Source organism: Corvus cornix, chromosome 6 (assembly GCF_000738735.6).
Source record: "Corvus cornix cornix isolate S_Up_H32 chromosome 6, ASM73873v5, whole genome shotgun sequence".
Classification (NCBI taxonomy): domain Eukaryota; kingdom Metazoa; phylum Chordata; class Aves; order Passeriformes; family Corvidae; genus Corvus; species Corvus cornix.
In genome coordinates this window covers 7,918,387-7,939,845 of record NC_046336.1, presented here as the reverse complement: position 1 = coordinate 7,939,845, position 21,459 = coordinate 7,918,387, and the positions used below count along the sequence as shown (strand labels likewise).

Below are 21,459 nucleotides of genomic sequence, written 5' to 3'. Positions count from 1 at the left end.
AAAAGGACCAGATCCTCAAATAATGTAAATCCTTGCAATGCTACTGCTTTCAGCAGAGCCTGCCAATTTGCATTAGTTGAGGAGAGGCCTAGAGATTTTAATTTTACTTTGTTCAGCCCTAATTATTGCCAATATGAATAACAAAGATTAACTTCCTTGTTGCCATTGATCTTTATATCACCTCTTTTTTTTCTTCTCCGTATTTTTGATCACCTTGTTCTCATTCAGGCAATACTGTAATCAATTTTTTCAATGCATGCTTTAAGAACATGGCAGTAATTAAATTTGATAAGCTAACTGCTGGAGGGATTGTTGTGTACTGCTTTAGAAAGAAGCTAAATTAGGCACATGCAGGTTCTAGGCAAAAAATGACAATGCTTTTCTGTGTGTTTCTACCAGGTAAATGCTTGGTGACTCTTCAACTAGGGCCCTTAGAAATGACATATTTCCTCCAGAAAAAAGGACATTATGTCTATTCTACTGTAGTTTCGAGTGCAACAGCACATTTCGAGGCATGCTCAGCTACACAGCCATAGGCAACCTCCCGGAGACACGCCTTATCAGCTCTGCCAGAACGCTAACAGATCTCCAGCGTGGAGGATACTCCTTGGAGAGAGGCCTGGCTCCTTACCTTTGACATGGGGGATGAAGTGGTGTCGGAAGGGGGAGTTGGGGCGGGAGTCATGGAGAGCGGGGCCGCGGCTGCTCGTGCGCGGGGTGCCACGCGCTGCGCACCCAGAGCCAGCAGCTCTGCGGCAGCGGGGAGGCAGGGGGCAGGACAGAACGGAGACAAAGAAAAGCAATAAGAGACAGGCAGGGAAGGAGGCTTCGAAGGAAGGAGAAAAAAAAAGGCATTGAACAATTAGGATTCTGGAAAGAAGGAAGGAGAAGAAAACAGAACGGTTAAAGATGCACCAAAGGGTCCGTAAATGTTAAGACAAAATTACAGGAAGTATTAGAAGAGAGGCTTAGCTTTGAACTGCATCGCTAATTTAGCATAACATCATTGGCTTAATGAGCTTCTGACCTATGCCCTGTTACCAGAAAGTAGCCTGCTACCAGCATGCAAACATCACAAACATTGACGCCCAATTAGTTAAGAAAGCAGCTGGTTTGAAAAGTGCCTGACCAAAAAATGTCAGTCAAGAGGCATGCAAGCTGTTTTCTATTGTTTTAAGACATTCCAAAAATGCTGCCAACATCAGCTAGGGCACCGCGGGAGGAAAAGGCTGCAAACTTTTTCAGAACTTGTAGCACTTGATTTTTGAAGAACCTTATACTGACAACGTCAGTGCAGCAGTTCACTTCTCTCTCAAGGGCTAGCTGGGAGCAAAAAAGAAGTTATCTGGGTCCACTGGGTTTATTCAGAGAGAAATTATTCTTGCAAAATAACGTGGTGAAAAGAAGTGCCATTAGGAGGAAAAAACCGAACATATACAACTGCTATTATTCAACATGAGTAATCACTGTAGGAAAATAATTACCGTAGGAAAATTATTGAAGTAGCTTTAACAGCTACCCCAAAACAGCATAGGAAACATCAAATGATGAATTGTACAGAATTACTTCTGTGTCACGTGAGGATCAGTAACAGGTGAGCCCAAGATGAGATTATCTGAACAGAGGTAAGTTTGAACAAATATCTTCTCAGAAAATCATTCAGGCTATGGACTTTGGAAGATTTTACATTTGGATCCAAACTCTGGCTTGAGCCCATCTGCCCATGACAAGAGTTACATAAACAGAGATTGCTTCTGGGGAAGGTCTTTGACTGAACACAGACAGTAAAACTCAATCACAGTCAAGTCTGGAATAGGGCCTGGATTTGTTCATATGCCTGAGACAACAGATAAAAATGGAAAAATCCCCTCAGAACTGGAGAATCAAGGGACAGAAGTTTGCAGCTTTTTCACGTTTTCAAGTCTCTTTCAGTTTCAGTTGTAACGTCATCTTAAAACACAGTCATGTTGTCAGCACTAAGTATCAGACACAATTTGCTTCTGTCCCACCTCCCTTGGGTCCCTTAAATAAGGCATTCACTGACAGACACAATTGGCTGCTTTCAGCCCACCCCCACTAGGAAACGGCTACAGCATTCAAGTTCCACAGTGGTGGCTCTATTATAAATCTTTAATTTTAAAAATGCAGCTCCTATTGCATATGGGCTTTTGGCATCCCAACTGTTCAGCTGTAATCACCAAGGAAGATGAAACCGTGCGATTGTATCACTTAATTTAAAAACAGATCACAAAGATTTAATTCATTACCATACACAATAAAATCAGTCTTGAAGAGTCTTCAATGAATAGCATTTAGCAATACATTTTTATGCAGTTTGGGTGTGGATGAATAGCTCATTTTCATATCTTGCTTTTATATACATAACCAGTAATTTTGGAGGCACTGGGAACCTGAATAACCTGTACATTTTCTATATTGCACACAGAACTTGTACATCACTGCTAAAAAGTAAAGTTTGTGTTTTCAAGTGTTCCCAGGCAATTGCCTATGGCTTTAATTAAAAAGATACCTTCTGAGTCCATGTCTTAAAAAATTACTAGCAATTTGGAGCATATGGGTGTTTTGCTTCTGAATGTGAGATTCTATGGCTGCACCAAGCTTTAAAGGAATTTTTTCCAAGGGAGTTAGCTTACATTACTAATTTCTGTACAGCAAGCTGTAATTTTTGTTTCCAATATGTGATACTTTTCCCAAATTCCAGAAGGAAGTTTGCGATTCACTGCTGCAAATTCTCCCTTGCTTTCAGAAACATACAAGTATTTTAAAAAGAATTGATTGGAAACAAAACCAGAAGATTTATATTTATGATGCAAGAAACAGCCAGCCTAGTGCAGAAGACTATGTCAATCCAGAACAAGAAAACAGGTAGAAAATGAGACATTAAAATACACAATTTTTCAATTCTAAACTTCTAAGAGAAACAAGTGCTTCACTGCACCACTGAGTGGCATAATATAGAAAGAATATTTTTTCATGTGCTTGTAATGCAGCTGCCCTTACCAGGTCTGTGGAAATGCTGGGGGGAACGTGACATGGTGGGGGTGTAGCTGTGCCGACTGTACACGGGAGAGTTAATGGAGCCCTGGCTGGTAGACCTGTGAATCATGCGGTCCCGAACATCCTGATAGCCCTGCAGGACAGAGGCATCCACTGATAAATGTAAATGCACATTACACATTCTTAGCAGCACTTAACTTCCATGGATCTGAAGGCATCAGCAGAAGCGACTGAAATAGTAACATCCCTTAAGCTTTCAACCTACTTTATTAGCACTGTTCTCCAAGGATCTGCTCCAACCCATTTTTATAGTCAGAGTTCAGTCTTGGAAGGTTCCAACACCACCAGTAATTTCTACTTAACTCTATATAATCCTAGAGTTGCCCACAGTCCCTGACTCCATTATTTAACTCTATATAATCCTAGATTTGCCCACAGTCCCTGACTCCATAAGGGAAGCTGCATCCAGAGTGTGTGTGTCCGGTAGTGACCTGCACAAGACAGATACATGAGCTGGCCATCAGTGAGCTAACCTGGAGACCAGCAAGAATTCAAAAGGTGTAGCACAGAGCTCTCTGTGGCTAAATTTACCATGTGTCACAACCAGCTACATCAGCAGATACTTATATCCTAATCAGATTCCCCGTGCATCTGAAAACATGACACCTCCTTGTATAGCAAAATTCAATTTACTTGGTTTCCTGGGGGTAAAAAAAGTCAGTAAAAGAAACAGACAAAAAACCTCAAAACAGACAACACCTTCACACCCCCTCCCCCAATCCCCCCCACGAAGCAGACTAAACCAGGACAAAAGGGAAAGGACTGATGTTAATGCATGAAGATTTACAAGAAATTTTATAGTCCCTTAATTTTTGACTAGTAGCAATCAGTACAACTTTTACACTGCAAATAAGCAACATGATAATGCAACGATGATGATTCTGCAAGAGCATCTCTTGTATCCTGACAAATGATGTCACAAATGTTTCCTGTTATTATGATGTTCAAATTAACTCCTCTGGCAAAGCAAAACCAAAGCAGACCATAGTTTTGTTTTCTTCAAGACAAAACTGCAAATGTTTCAGTAGCAAACACGGTTTATTATTTAGATGCTTAGAGCAGCATTTTATCTCCTGTAAATCCTGCAGCTCTCGAGATCTGAATCCGCCTGTGCCACAAGGAGCAGGAATGTACCAGAAGTGACGCCTGCTGGACACAGGGCTCTACTTTACAGACAGCAATCAGGAGGAGTGGTAGCTCCACTTTTTGTACAATTGCTCAATAAGGGCTTCATTTTTCCTTCTTAGAAATAATTTTTGTTAAGTTTCAACATCAAGAAAACATGCCTGTGTGGCAAACAGAGATGGATCTGACTGATAACAAACTCAATGCCTGCACTGGCTCGAGGGAATAATTCTAATTACAGTAGGATACTGCCTCCAAAGGTTCCACCAAACTTACTTCTGCAGAAGGGGTAGGTGATAATGTCCTTGGAGACTGCAAAGACATAAAAAATAAGGTTATGAAATCATACCATTGCATATACTGGGACAGAAAAAGGTAATCTAAACATTGCTGCAGATACTCTGATAATGGCAATGTAAAGTGGCAATGCAGAAATTACTGAGGCCATCCCAGCACCGGAACCTGCTTTTTCCACATCGCTCAGGGACCGGTCCATGAATCATTGAAGTTTAAAGTTTCTGGGAGAATCTTTATAAGTGTGAATAATTCAGTCAAGTATCATGCAAGATCATCTTAGCCATCTAATCATTGTGGTAATTAAATCATAGCTGTAAAGATCAAAATCAGAAAGAGTTATTAATTTAACAACCATGCCTGTTATGAAGAAATCTTTAAAATGGAAATCAAAAGTAAATAAACTTAACTCAGAGCTTTGCATGGAAAATCAAAATACAGAATATCTTTCAGGATGAAGCCTGTTTTCCCTCCAATGCGCACACACTGGCAAAAATGTGTTTCTCCCCAAGGCCTTACATGTCATACCCATGCAAAGGAGCACGTAGTCGTCATCAACATTTCTTTGATATAACCTCCTTTAAATCTCTGTGTTGCTCCTTGGTGACGTAAGGAGAACAGACAGGAATTACAAGCATGTGTAGTGAAAGAACTGCACAAAGGCCAGTGGGCAGAAATATGCACAATATTATGAAAAGTTTCTGCAACACAGATAGGGAAACTGAGGCAAGAAATACCTTTAGAAGAAACATATGATTATGCATATGCTGATGGTACAAACAAGAATAAAGGCTATGTGTAATTACCAGTTATGTGCTCTTTAACCACCAGACAATTTGAAGCTGGGAGAGCAGGATTTAATTATTTCCTTTGTGCACAAAACTTCAATATTATTTGTCATAATAAAATGGGCAAGAGATTATGCTTTTAAATAAGACCACAATTATAGAATGATACAGCTATTAAGATAGTATCTCAGAAGCAAAACTGCTGATTCTGGTCTAACTACTACACTAATGTACAACATCAGGAGTGTAAAATGTGCACAGAGTTTCTGGTAATAAATATCCAGCTGGTAAATATCCATACATTTTGGATTGAGAGACCATTCACTCTCATGGAGATGGTGACACTGGGAATGCAAAGTATCCAAACAAAGGAGCAATGTTTTTTATTGGATACAGGACGTCTCCTTTTCATCAAGTTTCCATAGTGCTGTTAAAGACTGCTTTTGGTACTTTCCACCAAAGCCTTGGAAAGTCTTTTATATTCGTGTTTTCCTAATTCCTATCATCTAACAGCAGCAGCTGTAAAAACTTTGCTCCACATGAAACATGCCATACACAGCGCTTTGGAACAACATTCTCTACAAAAACTGAGAGCTAACCTAAAACTCTCAGTATGAATGAAAGAAGCAGATGTTGTGAGGTGCATTCCCACACTTTTTCTACTAGCAATTCATGTGTTACTCTAAATAGATGAATTTCTATCATCTGCTGGGGTTACCTGGATGCTGAGGTAGCAGTTACAGTAAAAGGTGGTCATAGGAATCTAAGACTGGCAAGGCAGCCTAAAAAGCAGCGCGCTGAATCCAGGTATTTTTCCTTTCATGTATTTTTACTCCATCACTAGCTGACATCATCTCACTGCTTTTTGGGAAATGGAACCTCACTCTGCAGCCAAGTTACTGTTTCATCATGCACAGGTGAACTGTCAGATCTCAAACTCTGAGGCTGCCAAGGAATATTTGGTTCTCCGGGTATTTTAAAACCTGGTCTATTACAGACAGCCACACTATGGTCGGTTTGAAACACACTGCGCAGGTGACTGAGAAAGGCAGCTCCATTCCAGAACAGCAAGCCAGTGGAAATACAGTGATGACTCCAGATGGGGAAGGGGAAGGGGAAGGGGGAAAGGAAGAGGAAGAGGGAAAGGAAAAGGAAGGAGAAGAGGACGGGGAAGAGGAAGGGGAAGAGGAAGAGGAAGGGGAAGAGGGCTCGTTCTGACCAAACTTACATAAAATTTTCTACCACAACAGGCTCAATTCTCTATTGCTTTGAGATCTGAGAGTCTGCTTTAATACCTGAAGCCACACAGGTCATTTTGTCATCTGGGGAACTTCTGCTAATTTTTACAGGTGTCATTCTGCAACACAAGTTCCAGCATTTCACCCTGATGCCATTTTAGCTGTCTTTTAACTGAACTACCAGGTGGGATCTCTGCTCCATTTTGAAGCATCCATCATACTTGGAAAAATCCTTTTCTCAATTTATATCCGTTTGTTTAGAGAAAGGTGTTTAAGAGTGCTTTCAACAAACAGATACTTGAAATAAAGGACATAGAGGTAAAGTGCTGCTTCTCAATATATACCCAACAAAAGTTGGAGCTGAGAAAAGACGACTTCAGTGCTCATCAGGTTGCTGCTCACAGGGCAGAACTGACAGGTCCTGAAGAACCTGAGTACCTGACAGTTTCTGGAAACTTTCTCACTCTGTTGCGGGCTAGCCTCGGTAGCAGAAAATTAATTTCCAATCTCGTTTGTCTCTTTGGAGGCCGATGGCAGGCGGAGCCAGCCCGCGCTCCCCGCGAGAGGGCGCCGGGACAGCGCAGCTCCAGCGCCGGGATCGAGCCCGGCCGGGATCGCGAGTGGGAAACCCGCCCGGGCACTGCCCTGGCCCTGCACTGAGAGCAGCCTCACGCCGGCTCTGCTCACTGCCATGCAGGTTTCTCGCTTTCTGCGGCTAAAGTGTACTGTTCTCTTGTAGCCCATCCCCTAGAATTACGGTTTGTGTCCATCTCTGGATAAAGTTCGGTGCCTCTTGCACCTGTCCCCTTGTACACCCAAAAATCCTTCTCTGCTGAGACTGGGTTGCTTTTTTTTTTTTTTTTTTTTTTTTTCTCTTTAAATCATCGTGAGGGGCATTTCTAGTGTACAAGGGTAAACTGAGGGTACCCTTTTATTTAACACCACCACATACACACCTTTTGCAAAGAGAATGCAGGATGAATCACTTGTCTGCAAGATTAAACATGTCACCTTCTTTGCTTTTTAAAGATGATGGGGACTGATGTATGTTGTGCCAGGGTTGCTGTCACTTGATTACCACAAAACAAACACAGGGTAAGGGATCAGTCCACCCCAATGGGCTTGTGTTCTCATTAGGGCAAGGGAAGGGACGAGAAACAGATACAAAGAGGTGAGGTAACTTGCCCAAGGTGACAGAAGTCAGCAGCAGCATTGGGTGAAAACCCAAGACCTTCTAAAAAGAAAGTGAGAGCCCCGTCTGTTTCCAGAACAAATTTCTGTAGTCACTGGAAATTAACTGAATTTAATGCTGGTGAAAATACAGTGTAAGAAAATCCCAAAGGCTTTTGCTTATTCCCAGAACAAGCATAAAAGCAGACAACTTACACCATATTGCTTTATCAGCTTCCAACACGCTTCCTTGTCAGTAAGAAGCTTCCCTTTAAGGATTAACAAATGGTTCACTTTCTCTAGTGAGATTAGCTCCCTCTGTGTGACCAACAAGAGACTTGTGTTTGTAGCAGGTTTTGTGGAATGGGTCAGGCCTGTTGGAACTGGTCAGAGGTCACCAATGCATCTCACAGTGGTTTTGAACCAGATGCAAGCTGGATTTGCTACCAACATAAATTGCAGGGGAGAAATTCTGTAATGTTCTGACCTGTTAATCTCTTATTTTATTCCTGAGCTGAATTTTCAATTCATGATTTAAAATAACTCTATAAAACATTAAAGAACAAAGGAGAAAAACTGATGCAGTTCTGACCTGCTGGTGGGCAGAACATTGAGAAGAAAGCAGATTATCAGTCACACTGATCTGGTCATCTACAGACCACTGGTGCCTGAATGATTTGCTGTAATTTTTTTTTTCTTCAACTTATCTTCATACTCAATTCAGTTACAGTCAGTAAGGTCACTGAGATTGCAGCAGTAAATCCATTTCCACATCCATTTAGATTTGCATTCAGGAAGGCTGATTCACAGACAGATGGTATTAGATGACAAAACCTGCTTCACAGACTGCACTGGAATCATGTAAATAGTAATTGCACCTATGGAAATTCACCTGAGGAAACTGGGGACCGACAATCTGAAAGATACCTTTATGCACAAGTTTAGAAGAATAAATGACATAGCTTTTTCTTATTGCTGCATGATACAAGAATCCTTAATAAATGCCAGCAGGTTAAAATGTGAGGCAGGTATGTCTATAACATAATTAACCTGCTTTCCCAGGTGGAAGAGCACTTCAGCCTCACACAGTTTTATCCAGTATGTCTGGCAAAGTGCTCTGGTGATATATACTTCCCTTCAGTATCTGTGAGATAAGTATCCTGCTGCTATCTTAGTCCATAGAACATCATGGTATTCCTCCTATTCTCTTGTGAATATTGGTGCTGCACAGCACAGCAGCACATTGGCTTTTGCCTCACTTTCTGGACTTCGCCATTCCCAAAGATTAGGATACCCCTGGGAGTTACGAGGAAGCACACAGAGATAGCCTGCAAGCCTCCCCCCTGCCATTCCTCTGCTGGTGTCAGTGCAGGTGTCTAATGCTGCAGTTTCACACTGAGGCAGCAGCATGAGCGTTCCCAGTACCCCCAGATCAGACAGACACAAAGCAGTGTGAACAGCAGCAGCAAGGATCTCCAGGAGTGCGATGGGAAGCGGAGCGGGCTCTGGATGCAGTGCACAGCGGAATGAGGTGCTGGTGGGTCATTACCTCTCCAAGACTCTGTCTCTCCTGTCTGTCCTCGTAGGCGGAGGTGTAGAATGGCTCATAAGTAATTAGGTCTGGACGTTCAATGTCATAAATGGCCTTGACTTTGGGAATGGCTGCTAAATCCTTGTAATCAAGGATTTCATTGTCTACTTTTGCCTAAAGGTCAAAGACAGAAGACAAATTAACTTACAAAAATGCACTGGCAATTTCTGTTTTACACAATTTATGATTTTGTGTATTTGTTGTCACACTGTTGCTATGGAAACCCCTTTTAGGCACCCGACATGTGCAGTGAATGCTTCTTGTTCTTCTCCAGCAGGCCTCCTCTACAGCAGCTCACAGTGTTTTTTCTCTTCTCTTAGGGAAGAAAGAACATGGCATATATAGATCTATTTACAAAAGTTTCTTATCCCCAGTAGTGAGCTTTCTGGAAACTTCAGCTCTGCAAATGACTCATTTTGTGGCCTCAGGCAAGTATTTTCACCTTTCTGCTCTTGTTTTCCCATATGTAAAATGGGTGATAACATCAATTTAGTTTGCAGATTACAGAGATTACAAAAGGATTTCATGCTGAAGACCACAGACATATACTCAATTTATAACTGTGCACACAAGAGGAAACAGAACTTACTAGAAGGAAATAAAAAGACAAGGAGGACTGTCAGGACTGGGTTTCTAAACTCCCAAATGAAATTATTACATTGCATTCCTCACTCATCCTATACCCAAGCTTCTGACTAAAGCATCCATTCCTTACCAGCTATACGGTGCAAGCATGGACTATTTTTTCCAATAAGACTGCAAGGAGATCTTGACTAGTTAAAAAAAGGAAGTAGGAAATAAATTCCAAAGTCAGCTGCACCCATTAGAGGGAGATAGAAAGAGGTCTTACAATCAGTTTAGATAACTAATATATTTCTTCAGTTACAGAAAGACTTTAAAAGTTATCAGCATGCTTTTTTACCTACCTTACTGAAATACACTGCTGACTAAAAGTGAAAGAAGATACTCAAATTGTTTTCCAACACTTCTACTAGATACCTTATTTATTCATAGTAGATTGCATAAGGGAACTCACATTCAGTTCTGTTCTTGCTGAGTGCTAGCACCTAGTAACTTCAGATTAACATGCGTTTGCCTTCCTAAGGTCTCTAACAAACACTGGTCTTGGTGGTTCTTAAGCAATGCCTTAAACTAGAAACAATACAAAACATTTCCTGCTAGAGAAGAAAGGTTTGAAATAGTTAGGACAATCACTGTCTAAAAATAGACTCAAATCTGTTTAGCTTTTAATTACCAGATAAAACAAAATGCCTTAAGCCATTTTAACCTTTAAAATATCTAGGTATATTAACATATGATGTAGTATTTTTACCACGGTCTGTTAATGAGCTGCAAATATGTCTGGATACTCTTAATCCAATATAAATTACTACAGATATTTTTGTAGACCCTGATCTAGGCCACCACGTTGCTCTACAGATGGTGATTTTGAGCAGTAATTAAATTTCATAAACTACAGTTTATGAAGTTGATATTACCCACAGAATGGTAGTTCTCCAGGACGTGCTTTGTCTTTTGATATCTGCAGTGTCAACACTTTCCACATATCAGCTTATTTTTGTGATTGTTGAAATGCACAGAAGAACTAGAGTTTAACTCAGGACGTGAGATTCATAGTTTTGGACATTTTTCCTGCATTATTGTAACTGCCAAATTTCTGTGTTTTACTCTCTATTTTCATCTATATAATCTCAAGGTTATCTATAAAATCAGTGATTCAGCATTATGCTTAATAACAGTTTTGTCCTAAATTAAAAACACCTTTCCTTTCACAACCAAAAAATCTGACTTTCAAAATGGAAGGTGTTGGATCAGGCAGGCTTCTTTCAGTGTAGCTGATCCTGCTCCCCACGTTCCCCAAGTGCAGAGAGCAGATCTCTCAAAAATTGTGTATCAAAGTGCACAGATCTCCTCACAAAATCCTTACAAAGTTGAATGACCCTTCTGCTCTCTGTCCCTCTTCACACCACCAAGTCACATCAAAAGATTTACTGTACCTTTCCAAGAGAAATGTGACCTGGAAAAGGCCTACCCTGCTCTTCAAATCCTGTAGTTATAAAAGCTACATGGCAACAGTTTTAACAATTTAAGCACTAAAATAAAGCAGCAGTATAAAAGTGATTTATTTCAACATGAGCAGTTCATGTGCAAGCAAAGGCTCAGCAGCTTATTCATCAGAAGGAATACTTACATAGATAGTGTGGCCTGGAGAGCCAGGTATACTGGAACCTGGTCTGGAATAAATGCTTTCTGATGATGTTCTTGTAGGCTGAAAAACAAAAGGGAACTTTTGAGAGCAATCTGAAGCCATTAACGTTGGCAATTTTAAGTGAAGAAATCTGCACACATCTTGAAAATAACTGAATTTAGGAAAAAATGTCAACACAAATGCAAGCATTCTGGCAAATTCCACAATCTTGTGAGGCAAGTGGGCTTTTTTTTTTTTTTTTTTTTTTGGTAGCGAAGGAGTGGTGTGAGAGGGGAAGAGAGTTTTCTAAATCATACAGCGTAAAAGACTAGACTGACAACAATAATGAACAAAATCAAACAGCACCTGCCAGAGACACTGTAGGAGCCATACAAAGAACCATCCAGGATAGTCCTGCTGGTCATTTTAGCAACACATTAGTTCACAAACCACTGTAGGGATCAGCAGTCCAGCGGACAAAACCATTGTGAGGAGCACAGCACACACGTTATCTCTTTCCACGTGTTCAATCCCTGGATTTCCATTAGGAATGAAATCATCAGAACTGAATTCAGCCTTCCTACGTAGAAGGACCTGAAGTCCTTTGACTGGAGCTGTTCCCTACATCTGCAGCACAACCAAGATGCAGCAGGGAAGTCAAATGTTGGCTGAAATGTCATGGTTCCTCACACTGCAAAAGTCATGATGTTTAATGACAATGTCCTGCAAACCAAAACTCATGAGAACACTCTCACCCCTACAGAGCCAGAGCTGCTCCATTCAGTACATTTTCCAACACTTGTTAGGACTAAATAGACACTGATGCCCTGGAGGAAGTTTTGTGAGAGGAGACAAAATAACTGATGACCAGGATGTGGGGATCCTGAAAACCTGATGCATTTGAAAAGTATTCTATTTGATCAAAAGTCACCCTGGCTGTTTTGAAGATTACTCCTAAACTTGGCACGCAGCAGACACACAAAGGTAGTCAACTATATCCCAGTTGCAACTGAGAAACCATGAACAGTTTTTGCTGCCTCATTGACTGCAAAGAACCAAATCCCATCACAAAGCCTCGTGTTAGCAGGATGACTCTGATGACACCAGTGCAGTGGGATACTTCCAAGTCACTTAAAATTAAATCCTGGTAACAGTCCTTACCTCATCAGCTTGTGACATTAGGCCCCCTGGACTAAGGGACCTTCAGGCACACCTGAAGAGAAACAAGGCTTGACAGCCTGGCTCACTATTTCTTAGGAAATACTGGAGTGAACACAAAAAGGCTACTGGACCTATCTAATCTCTCAGCATACATTTCCTGAAGAACCCTTCAACTGACCCCAGAGACTTTCTACTTTTAATTTCAAAGCCAGAGAAGCTATTGGAACCATCTGTAATTAAAATGCTGAAAACTAGTCATGGATCATACAGCGGGCTTTCTCTGACTTTGCTTTTGAAAATGAAGTCACCACATTCAGGGAGAGTTAGAGAAACAAAAGGCTTCAAATATGTTCCACCAAAAAACGTAAGATTCGGATCAAACAGAGAGCAGATGTAGCTGTGGACTGACACCTTCACAAATCCTCTCCAGAGCATGTTTGAGAACACTTTCTCAGCTGGACCTTTACATGTTTCTTTGCTTTTCACTCTGTAGCTGCAAATTCCTACATCTCAAAAGGGAACAGAAATTTCTCATCTGCCCTTAAGCTCCTCCCAAACCAAAAAACCCAACAACAAGCACTTGTTTCATGGAAATGTTACAAGAATTGAGCTGGAAAATCTAGCTGCTGTTGAGAAACACTTTATTCTCCCTTCTATTCCTCCATTTCACTCTGTTTGAGTGGAGACACATGTCACATGTTGCTGCAGTTACTATGGAAAGCAACTGTTTTCATTACAACATAGGGAACAGTATGAAGTACTTGAGGTACTGTTAGGGGTTTTTCTGTTACCTTTGGCTTTTGGCAGACATACTTTGAGAGTTTAGTCTGCTCAATTTTCCCTGTTGTAGGAAAACAAGTGTTAGAGGCAGTTATGGCTTATTCCCACTTGGCAGGCCCTTTGGATCTTTTATAATTGCCTCAGAAAACAAGGAATTCTTAGTCCTCACTCCAGCTCCTTAGACTTATCTCTTAGTGTCACTGCTAAAAATCTTATCATTTAAGGAAAATTCACTTGCATTTATCACTTCAGTGAATTTATTAGTTAGATACGTTAAGAAGATAGTTTCAGCCATATCCTGATAATAAATTTCTTAGGTGCTCTTAGCCCTGGAGTACAGGAGGAGTTGTCAGATGGACTGGTAAGTTGTAGCACCTGTTCTTCATTTCCTCACTGTGTTTCTGTTCCAAGTTCCTCTTTACCATCCCATTAACAAGGCCATGAGCCAGATATGACACCCTTTAAACCAGTTTTGTATTTTCTGTAACTCTTTCTGCGTACATCAATTTTACCTTCTGCCTATTGCAAAGCTCCCTGCTGCCTGGGCAGGATGCCCTGCTGCCAGCCATGGCCTGAGCACACGCTGCTCTTTTCCTGAGGAGCTGAATCCAAGCAGACCTGGAACTCTGAGGCTCCTCTAGCAGCTCCCAGGCCTGTACCTTGTTTATGTCTAAACATACCCTTGAAGACAGTGCATGGAAAGGACTCGTACATCTACTCTAACCCTTCCTGCCTCACTTTGCCCTATTTCTTATTTTGAGTTACCCAGGCTGTTTCCATCACAGATGGCTCTTTCCTACTCTGCTTCTTCCCATATGGTCTGGAATCCTTCACAGCTTTGCACTTTCCCCTAAAGACAATTGCATTCCACTTAAAAACATTCATGCTGCTTGCTTTAACAAACCAAAGATTCCTTGATATAAGCTGTTCCTCTGGCATACTTTTAGTTGCTATGGTTGGCTCCTCTCCTAAGAGACCTATAATAGCTCCCATTTGAAAATCTGTGACCTGGTATGGCTTTTATTAGATTGAATGTTCCACTTTCATCCCTGACCCTGTGTAACACCATTGTGACGCTGTATCTTAAACAGGTGGCAAGAGACACACTGGAGGTCAAGTTCTCTATTGATGTACCTGCACTGGGGTGTAAATTCCACCTTAGAGGGGAGCTGATCAGAGCACAGCTAAAACAGGAATAGGAATGGCCCTGATGTAACCTTTAACATTGGAGATGCGGAGATAACACGAGAGCATCTCTTTCACACGTTGTTCAAAGAAAACAGGTGAAGAAAAAGGGCACAGTATTTAATATGAATGCAATAATTTAGAGGTATTTAATTCCATCACAATAGTCCTGTGACACTTGTTCTACACTCCCAGCAACAAAACAAGTTAAGCTGCCTTACTTCTTCTGCAAACAGATCTGAAACATTTTTTATATGATTGTTCTTTTCCATGAAGGATTCAAATACAGCTTTATATAAAGCCACCTTTGTGCAGAGAAATTTAAAGGAAATTTCTATGAAGAGCTAATAGTTTTTTTCTTTTCTGGTGGTACATGGCTTCTCCACATTTTCTGACAGTAGAAGAGTCATCGCTTTTTTCCTTTCCTCTTCCCCGCAAATGGATGTAACGGTAGTAAATATATCAATATAGGATGTCTGTACCAAATACAGAAAGTCTATGAAGTATATGAAAAAAAAATCAATAGAAATTGAGTCAAGTAAAATTCATGCATGTCATTAAAGGAGCCAAAGGAAAAAAAAGATCACAAAGCATCTAAAGTATTTGCAAGGCTTCTCAGTATTTCCCACTTTATCAGAGACTTCTTATTTTCATGTTTTTGTTCTTCATTCCATGCATTTGCCTTCAACACAAAAGTTCTTTACCAGTTTAATCTGCAGACTGATAGAGGTAATACCAACTGTCATGCTCATCCTCTTAGGTTCACCGTGAATTGAGTGCTCAGTTATCACATCACCCATGCAGATGCCCCAAACTGATTTAACTTGGTATTTTAATATTAGACTACAAAGCTTAAGATGTTCATCTGCATTTACCCCTGTTTATCATGTCATCATGCATGGTACATCATCTAAATAAATAACTTCTTAAAAAAATAAAAGAATCCCCACTAGAGCCATTCACATCATCCAGGTGCTGCTACAATGTGGTGGCTCTGGCATTCTCAAGTACAGATGTTCAGCATCATGCTCTGTAAAAACTTACAGGTGCAGGCAACCAGATCAAAACTGATCCCAAGAACATCTGGCCAAATGGATGCACTATCGTTTAACAAAGGCATCGTCACCATTTACAGTACCTGCCTTAATTTTTTGATAGAGTTCATTATGCAAGGCGGTGATAATAGCTGCAGAAGAATGAATATGTTTTCACTTAATAACATTTAACATTAGAGCTTAAGCAAATTCTTTAAACCTCAGAAGCTGCTTTAAGTGAAGCATGTTTATAAATAAACTAATAGAAGATTAGGATGGAATTTCTTCTACTGGGCAGACTTTCCAACAGTAAGGGATTTGACTTTCTCAGTACAACACTTGTTACACTGACTATCTGCTGTATCAATTGGGAGGTTTTACAGTTAATTAGGATTCGGAACCAGGGTTCATAAAGTGTGGATTTCCTATGGATTTTTGTAATTTTCAATGGCTGTACAAGACCAACAAAGCCCCTCAATGTCAGCATTCTTTACGCCTCTCTGCTGGTTTAACTGTACCCTTCTCCTTACAAGAGCGTTTCCTTCAAATGCATGCATTCCTTATTTCTCTGCACTAAATATGCATCAAGACAAAACTAGTGAAAAGGTTTAGTTCAAACTCACACAGACACAGATATTAATAGGTTACAACTAATTTTTCTTTCCTTTCTGGACACAAAGGCCAGACGGGAGAATGAATTTTCAGCACGTAATGACTGAAGGTATGTTGGTACCAAAAAAACTTCTACAGTACTACTCATGCAAACTAAGCCTTCATCAAGAGCAAGTGGGAAGAACAAGAAAATAAAGTGGGAAGTCCAGAACACACTGAATTCAACACAAGCTTCTCAGAGAATTCAGAGGATTTCACCCAACCATTTTCAAACTACAATTGTCATGTAGATTCAAGGCCCACTTTTATAGCAACACCAATGACAGTACCTTTGTGTCTACTCTGTAGAAAAAGCCTTGAAGCCAAAATCTGCCTTGAGTTACACTTTGTAGAACCAACATGTAAATCTAAACAGAATTTAGTACTGACCAAATTTATGCAAGAGGATATTCATCTCAACCTAAGCTATTTGTATTCTACACAGTCTACAAAGCAAGAAGGAGAACATACCTTTATTTTAATGTGGGCCGCTCCAATTTTGCCCTGCATATTTTTCCAATACATTGAATAGGATTTGGTTTTTTAATCCTAAGGCTTCTGGATTTCAACACTGGAAACTCAGACTCGTGCCTGCTAAGCTAAATGCAAAAGGTCACTATACTGGCCTAAAAGATGAGTGATATGGCCCACAGTTTGCTGTTCTCAGACTCCAACATTTTATTCCATAAAGCTTAGGACTGAAGAGACACTGCTCTCCTTAGGAGTGCTGATAACACATCTTTATGCTGCATTTTCTTGATACACAGATCTGTAGCCAACAGAGAGAGAGGTGTTCAAGAGAAGTTAAGTAACTAAACTGCTGTGCAGGACAAAGGGTAGAGGGCTTGTGCTAACCCTCACTGAATAACAGCTTTGGGTTCCACCATCCAACCCCATCCTGCAGGCTGGATCTAACACAGACACCCTGCCCTGGCTGACATATGGCCACATCTACTCTGCCATTAGAGATGAGAAGGCTGCACAAACCAACACCAAGGAAATCCAGTGGCACGGGCTCTCAGCCTGTCTGCCTGCTGCCAGCCTGGACCAGGTCCACACCAGTGCGCTCTGACTTCATCACCAGCTGAAAACTACCTCAGGTGCACCTGCATCAGCACAGCCACACGTCCCACAGCAGACACAACCAACAAATAAACACTGCCCTGAAGGAGAAGAAGTGGGTGGTATTTGTAGGTGCAAAGCAAACTCCGTAAAATCTGAAAGTAGAAAGCTACTCCAGGGTCAAGAGGACAGAGAGGACCTTGCAACTCACATGTGGATGTGCACCAGATTAGAGAGGCAAATGCACTCAGGCAGCACATAGAATATATCCAAACCTGGGATTTTGTAAGCATTTTCTCAACTGAAGTATTCATGGGTGGTTGGTCAATATAAACAAAAAAGGAAGTGACTTAACTGATGGCATTTTTTTTTTCTAAAATCGTAAGTCATTGTTCATGGAAAACTATTTCTTTTTAACCATCACTTTAAAGTCAGATATTTTTCGCCATTTTAATTTGCTTCATATTTGCTCTCTAATTTTTTTGTTTCAGAAGGAAAACTTTCTGGAATACTGCAAGACCAATACTACAGCCCCCAAAAGCTCATCTGAATCTAAAATAAAAAAGTTAATTTTAAGCATTTCATTAAACAAAATAAAAAATGTGAGAATTAACAAGCAACACTGAAACAAGTGATGCAAAATACAGCGTCAGTGCCCATGGTGGCAAGTGATAGCAGGAAAGCTGTGTGGCAGGAGTAGTAGCAAGCGCAGCAAATGACAATAATAAAGAATCTTCTCAGTAAAGAAGATCATTATCAACACTATGAAAACACAACAGCAAACCTCTGCAGAGCGTGGCCTGCGCAGAACCAGACTCTTTGGATAAAAGAACTCAGATGAGGAATGCTGTCATGAAACACAAAAGGGAAAAATGAGTGAAAAGGAAAGCAGTTTCCCCAGTTCAGTGGTTAAGCTCTTTTTTCAATCAAGTTATTATCATCTACTTGTGTTATAATATCTGTTACTTACTGACTGCTGCAGAATCACGAACAGCCAGACAGTTGTAAATAAACACCTAAATAATATATATTTTTGTAACATGCATATGGTTGCTTTGTTTTCTGCTTGTTTTGTCTTTGTAAACTTCCACAAATATCCGTAGGGAAAAGATCTAAAGCAACCATTGCTTTTATGAACTCCCTCTCAGATCCTGACCAGCTCGAATGCTGATTAGTTTATATCACAATTCAGTTACTGAGAGAAAATAGAACTTGCCGAAAACTTCTGACGTGACTTCAGTGATAAAAGGGCTTTTTGTTTTCTCTTGTTCTATAGGGAAAGGAAACCCAGCAAGCAAATAGGCAATGGCACTGGCTTTTTGCAGAACCACCAGAAAATCTAGGCCTGACCCTGAATAAAAAACTGAAATTCAATCAAAGTACAGATCCCAATTTAGTGCTGACATGCTCAAATAGCACATAGTTCCCCCAGTTTTGTTTGTTTCTGTACCTACCTGTTTGCTACTGCCTTCATTTGGGTCAACAAGATGAAGCATGTGTCAAAGTCATCAAAGTGAACTCCGGCTGATTTTAGAATAAGGTGCCTGACTTTGCACCAGAGCAGACAGAGACTATCTATGATGTACCATAGAAGCTAAAAATGGTGCATCTCTCAGCCAGCTTCAGTATGGTGCATTTATCAATGCCTTTTAAGGCCATATTAAACCTCTGCATAGCAGCTCTCCTCCAGGAGCATGGTCCTGCCGGACAGCTGTGCTGTGACATTGCTCAGATGCTCCCTCAATGCCTTCTTGAGCTTCACTTCATCTTCCTGCAAAAACTCACTTAGGCAAAGCCTTGCAGGTGAGTAAATCCATTTACTTCTCTCACTTCAATTAAAATTAGCTGAGGGGGGAAAATGCTGACAAAAAGGGAAATACTTGAAGAGGACTAGAGCCATTTCCATGGGGAATGGAAATCAGCCAACTGATTTATAAGGTCAGCTGGAGAAGGCTAATAAGGGCCACAGTGTAGTCAGTCAGGAGTGCTTTGATAAGACTCCTGGGTCCAAGTGAAAGGGAAGTATTGTACTGAAACCAAGTACTAGAAGGCACAAGCATTCTGACACTTAAGCATGGCCAAAATACTGTCTTACATTCACACTGTTAAATGAGGAAGAAAATCCAGTCTGGCATCATTTTCTGTTTTCTTACAAAAAGTCAGGACAGAACAATGTGTGAATGCTGGATGGTACCTGCACTGAGGTTTGGCCATTCTAGACCACATGCCCATCTAGGGCCAGTTATGTTTTTGTCCACACTAACATGAACTCCCCTCAACAAGAATTTATCTGCACATTACCTATGACCATAATAAATTCTCTAGGGGGGATGTTTTACAGACCAGTGTACTGGAATAAATGCTAAAGGATGTGGCTTCCTGTGAATGAGACCCACATAGAATACAACCCACAGGATGTCGTAGGTATCTTCATACCAGTACCTCTTAGTTTCCTTATCCGAAAGACAATTTATTTGTATTCAGTCTCTAATATTAATATCCTGGCAAATTAGCAAAATTCAAGGGACATCAAAAAGAGAAAATTGTCCAGAGGATGAATCAGTGAATAAGGGCTTAGAATTGCCTGGTTCATGCAAAAAGCCAGGCTCTAGCATTTATCAGTGCAGCATTATTATCACTGAGGGTTTGACCCAGAAAGATTGTCTGAATATGCTGATGTGACTCCAAGGATAACTGTGGCTCTTTTTGGCATTCAAATCAGGATCACTTTAGGTTGAGGCTTACTTGGATGGCAAAGAAAGAAGAGTTCATCTTGTCTAAATGCTGCAAATAACCACGCAGAACAGGGGATAACTATAGAGCAATTACACAGATGTGCAAAACCACTAAAATATATGATAGCATTTGCCCTGTTCATATCTTCTCCTTAAGAGTCTCTCTCACAACAACTGAGATATGAAATGAAGTGTCTTAGATACTTGGCCACGTCTGTATGTCAGTAAATGACACTATCTTTAAGGCAGTGCACTGAGACAGGTATGTGAAGGTGGTAAGCCTAAAAATCAGAGCAATACCTCTGAAGTGCCTCCACTGTATATTCTGCCAGAGTTGTGACAGCTATGCGAAAAAAACATGGAAAAAGTCACTCTTTTAAAAACAACATTCAATTACTGTGTGTGCAAAATGTATGGTGTGTCATTGAGCCAGGAGTTCAGCTTACCCGGAGCTTCTCTTCAGTCTTAGTGGATTGCTTACAGTCGGGATGCCAGACAGTGGAACCTGAGGGAGGAAAAACACATCTTTATTCAGAGCAAAGCAGATGACTTCTGGTCATGACAAGTCAGTTATTAAAGAGAATCTCTACATTGCATCAGATGGTGAATCTGTATGAACTATGAGAGTATTCACATTAAAGTCTAGCTCATGGGAAATACAAGGGAAACAAAAAAGTATTCAAATCCTTGGTGTATCTTCAGCTTTGTCCTGAGGCTGCCAAAGCACTTTGCACACATTCTTAATTAAAACTCAAGCAGCCTCAAGCAGCAACAGAGTCAGCGAGCACCAGCTGGAAGAACTGAAAGAGAGAGGGTTCCTCTGGCAGGATGGAGGGTAAGAGCAAAGGAACTGGGCCGTGGTTACCTGATCTGTTCTCCCCTTACGTACAGCCCTGCACATAGAAAGGAAGCTCTGATGATAAGTCCATTGAGCAATAGGTGTCATACTCAGTTACGGTAAAGTACTACTCAGATCACATCCTCCCTCATGCAAAATGCAAAAGGAAAAGCAAAATTTTACAATTGACAGTGCAAGAGCCAGGGCTGTGTGTGACCCACTGGCAGTGGGTGAGAAGCCAGGATGACAGGTGGTGCAAAGCAGCATGTGAGAGAGCCTCTCCCTGGATCCCAGCACACTGTACCTGCCATTGGCACACACTGCACTTCCACCCCGTGCTCTGATGTGTGGCACTGGTGTTTCCACATGGCCTATTCCAGCTATGCATTCTACTAAGAAAGTCAAGTCCTCTGCTGTTTGTTTCCCAAAATATGATATTCTTTCTTATGCTGTAAAGTAGGAATAGCCTGCTGTCCTCAAGGACTGAGCAATGGCAGGGGCAAGGAGAATTTCCATCCCA

The 21,459-nt window shown here is 40.9% G+C and overlaps 1 protein-coding gene across 18 annotated transcripts in view; it reads right to left on the bottom strand.

Moving 5' to 3' along the window:
- ABLIM1 (actin binding LIM protein 1) overlaps positions 1–21,459 on the bottom strand; it is a 193,540-nt gene that overhangs the window by 26,039 nt on the left and 146,042 nt on the right. For 10 of the 18 annotated variants that reach the window (XM_039553585.1, XM_019292463.3, XM_019292443.3 and 7 more), the window contains exons 8-13: positions 20,548–20,606; positions 18,151–18,213; positions 11,497–11,574; positions 9,243–9,398; positions 4,480–4,515; positions 3,022–3,151 (exon numbers count right to left, since the gene is read on the bottom strand). In XM_039553585.1, the coding sequence (XP_039409519.1) occupies positions 3,022–3,151; positions 4,480–4,515; positions 9,243–9,398; positions 11,497–11,574; positions 18,151–18,213; positions 20,548–20,606 (522 nt within the window). The remainder of the gene's footprint in view (positions 1–3,021; positions 3,152–4,479; positions 4,516–9,242; positions 9,399–11,496; positions 11,575–18,150; positions 18,214–20,547; positions 20,607–21,459) is intronic. The other 8 variants (XM_019292456.3, XM_019292461.3, XM_019292483.3 and 5 more) reach the window with 3 other exon arrangements.